This window comes from Acomys russatus, chromosome 29, assembly GCF_903995435.1.
Source record: "Acomys russatus chromosome 29, mAcoRus1.1, whole genome shotgun sequence".
In the NCBI taxonomy this organism is placed as follows: domain Eukaryota; kingdom Metazoa; phylum Chordata; class Mammalia; order Rodentia; family Muridae; genus Acomys; species Acomys russatus.
Window position 1 is genome coordinate 26,426,353 of NC_067165.1, and position 3,907 is coordinate 26,430,259.

The following is a 3,907-nucleotide window of genomic DNA, read 5'->3' on the forward strand; positions in this document are numbered from 1 at the left end:
CAGGACAGCCAAGGCTACACAGAGAAACCCTGTCTCAGAAAAAAGGAAAGAAAGAAAGAAACAAAGAAAGAAAGAAAGTCTCCTGGTAAAACTACCTCTGCATTCCACAAACTGAACTGCCAGGAACTCAACTCCACTGCACGGCCTCTCAACTCCCTGACTTAATGGAACTGACTAGAACTCAGAGATCTGTGTGTCTCTGCCTCCTGGGTGCTGGGATTAAAGATGTGTACCACCACGCCTGGACCTAAGTTTTTTTTTACCTGGACCTTGCTTTGTACCAGGCTGGCCTTGAATTTAGAGATCTGCTTGCCTCTGTCTTCTGGGATTCAAGGTGTATCTATCTGTATTCCAGACCTTCACAGAAGGTCTTTGGATGTGATCTCTTGACAGAGCAGCCATGTTCTGAATTTAAATTCCTCTCTAACCAAGGCCCATCATCCAATGGTTCCCCCAGCAAACAGACCCTGCTGGCTTCTCCACCTTGTTTCCCATGTGTCCAACAAGTCAGCTGCTCATTCACGGTCAGCCCCAAAAGGGAATTCTAGTCACTCAGCTTGGCTTGAAAACCGTGAGAAGCTATGTGCCTGTGTTAGGGCCAGACTCAAGTTACTGTAAGGGCTGGGAAACTGGAAGCCAAGCTTGCGCTAGAATCCCCCTCACCTCCTTGCCAGCAAAGCAGTGGACAGACGCCGGGGAGCTGTCCTCCAATGCAGGGATGCTGCAGGAAATGGCCATGTGGAAGCCAAGAAAGAAACCTGGAAGCATGACATTGCCCCTCAGCTGTCAGTGAGGCAGGCCCAGAGTGAGCGAGCCTGCCTCTGATGTCATGTCTTAACCTCCCTGTGCAGGGGAATTAAAAAAGATTTTTTTTTCCCCCTCTGGCATGGTAGCATAGGCCTTTAATCCCAGCACTCAGGAGGCCAGCCTGGTCTGCAAAGTGAGTCCAGGACAGCCAGGGCAGGTACGCAGAGAAACCCTACCTCAAAAAATAAAACAAAAAAATAATGTTTTACTATGGGTTTTTGCAATAGTCTAAGGTAGCCCAGGCTGACCTTGAACTCTTTACTGAGCTGAGAATCTCTCTCTCTCTTTTTTTAATTTAATTTAATTTTATATTTTGGTTTTTCAAGACAGAGTCTCTGTGTGTAGCTTTGGCTGTCTTGGATTCACTTTGTAGACCAGGCTGGCCTCAAACTCACAGCAATCGCCTGCCTCTGCCTCTGGAGTGCTGGGATTAAAGGCGTGCGCCACCACGTCTGGCTTTTTTGAGAATCTAACTCCTCTTCCTGCCTCTGCCTTCCAGATTGCAGGAGGACTACAGGCATTGGTTTGTTTGTTTGTTTTGATTTTTCAAGACAGGGTTTCTCTTGTAGTCCTGGCTGTTCTAGACTCTCTTTGTAGACCAGCCTGGCATTGAACTCACAGAGATCCACCTGCCTCTGCCTCCCGAGTGCTGGGATCAAAGGCGTGCACCACCACCGCCACCACCACCTGGCTCAACAACAGGCATTTGTGTACCATTAAATGACAATAAGTTGCATACCTGATCTTAGATTTTTCCTCTAGAAAGGAATTGTGCTGAGAACTAAAATCCCAGGAGAGGGCCTGGCCTAGGGGGACATATCTGTAGTCTCAATCACTCCAGAGGGGATACTGGGCAGTTTAGCAAGATCCATTCAGAATATAAAAGATAAAAGGGCGGAGGCTGTCTGTAGCTAGCCAAGCCCTGTGTTTAATCTCAAACAAAGAAAAAAGTCCCAAGAATTAGAGGGCAGGCACATGTCAGTCTTTCTGTCATTTGCCCTCCTGTCTCACGGGGGGGGGGGGGGGGGGGGGGGGGGGGTCTGAGGCTGGCACCACTTTAACCCTTTCTCTCCTGGAGTCAACACTGGCATGGCCCTGAGTCCTGCTTCCTCCTGCTGGGGGATCTAGGATTTGAGGCTCTATGGAGGAGCCTGACACCAGCCCAGTCCTCTTCCAGTTTGATGTCCCCTTGCTGCAGGGCCTGTTCGATGGCACAGGTGATAGTGTCAAAGGCCAGGTCCACATTGCAGTTACTTTTGGCTGAGGTCTCCAGGAAGGCCATGCCCAGCGAGGCAGCCAGCTCCTCCGCCTCCTGCGTGGAGACGCACCGGCTGCTCAGGTCACACTTGTGACCAACCAGTAAGAAGATGACTTTGTCGGGGCCCTGAGTGGACAGGACCTCCTGGTGCCAGGCTTGGATGTGTTCAAAGGACTCTCTGTTGGTCACATCGAAGACCAACAGAGCACCCACCATGTTCCGGTAGAAAGATCTGGTAATGCACCTGGGGGGAGGGGGATATAAATTAGAGTCTGAATGTCTTTATGACAGCCTCAGGGGCTCCAGAGATCACAGGAGCTTCCTAGTCCAGCCCAGCACATTCCAGTCAAGGTCTCAATGAGTCCCCGCTCTCTGCATCACTGACATTTCCTCCAGGGCTGCGTGAGGGCTTTGGGTGAGGGGATGTGGCTCAGTGACAGCACTGTGTTGGGCCTTGTAGAAGAATGTTAACTCAGAATGTGGCTGTTCTGGCCAGAGATCACATCCAAAGACCTTCTAGGTCGGTGTGGTCTGGCTGGAATACAAACACGCCTTTAAGTCGGGAGGCAGAGGCAGACAGATCCTAAGGGAAGCTATTTAAGAGGCACTTTTACCAGGACAGTAATAGAGAGATGGGTTGGAGAGGGGGGGGGGAGAGGAGGCGAGGGAGGAAGGGGGAGAGTGAGAGAGGGGGAGAGAGAACCTCAGGTGAAAATAGAAGCCAGATTAGAGCAGATTGATAAATTAGTTTGAGATAAATTAATGTGAGGCCAAGCAGAGCAATTCTGGGCTGAGAGAGAAGCCAGATTGAAGAAGTTAGTTGGGAGAAGAGTGTGAGCCAGAACAGCTGAGCTGAATCAGCCAGCCCAAAGCTCAGAAAGAACAAGTAAGGGTGAGCTTATTCAGCAGTAAGTCTCAGAGGCTGAAAACATTCTAGGCCTCGATTAGATTGTACGGAGGCTAGAAGCTTCCAGGACTAGGCCTAGGTTAGCAGAGGGAGGGAGTAAGCCTGCCAGATAACAACTGAGCCAGGAGAATAAAAGTTACTTTTACAGTTGGTTTGTAAGATGAATGACTGAGTACCGAGGGGTTGACAGGGTAGGGACCACGGATCTCTGCTTGAGCTCTGCAGTTGGCACCTGCGGGGCGAGGGTCCCCATCAGGTGACTGACATTAAGACAGACAAACACACACACTTCTCAGGTGACTGGCATTAAGACAAACACACACACACCACACACACACACACACACACACACACACACACACACTTTTCCTCAACACACACACAACACACACACACACACACACACACACACACACACACACACACACACACACACACACACACACACACACACACACACACTTTTCCTCCCGCCGCACCTGAAGCGCTCCTGTCCTGCTGTGTCCCAGAGCTGCAGCTTGACCTGCCGCCCCGGGGACAGCTGCAGCGCGCGGCTGTAGAACTCCACGCCCACAGTGGGCTCCGGCTCTGGCTCCGGCTCCGGCTCCGCCACCCGCGGCGACGCACCGGCCACATAGCGCCGCAGCAGTGACGTCTTGCCCACCGCCCCATCCCCGAGCAGCGCGATCCGAAACTGGTAGCTGCAGCTCGCCGCCTCCATGGGCTCTGGGCTCTGACAGTTTCTGTGTGGCTCCGCCCCCGTTGCGGGGCGGGGGGGCGGGGGCCTACTCTTCCTATGCGTCCCTCCTGGTCTTGGGACAGCTTCAGAAAAAGGGTCACAGTCAGCAGGGCTGAGAAACCTGGCCCCCGGGAGGCCAATCCCTGGTGTTGGTCGGGCTGGGTGGAAATCCTTAGCTCTGTAGTAAAGTGGGGCC

The 3,907-nt window shown here is 52.2% G+C and overlaps 1 protein-coding gene across 1 annotated transcript; it reads right to left on the minus strand.

Annotated features, from left to right (window-relative positions):
* Nucleotides 1-1,846: 1,846 nt before the first annotated feature.
* Rab42 (RAB42, member RAS oncogene family) lies at nucleotides 1,847-3,698 on the minus strand. Its single transcript, XM_051171009.1, has 2 exons — nucleotides 3,452-3,698; nucleotides 1,847-2,309 (listed from the first exon to the last, which is right to left on the minus strand). Exons 1-2 carry the CDS (start codon nucleotides 3,691-3,693, stop codon nucleotides 1,886-1,888), a joined length of 666 nt encoding a protein of 221 aa, XP_051026966.1. The 5' UTR covers nucleotides 3,694-3,698; the 3' UTR covers nucleotides 1,847-1,885.
* Between the last annotated feature and the right edge of the window lie 209 nt (nucleotides 3,699-3,907).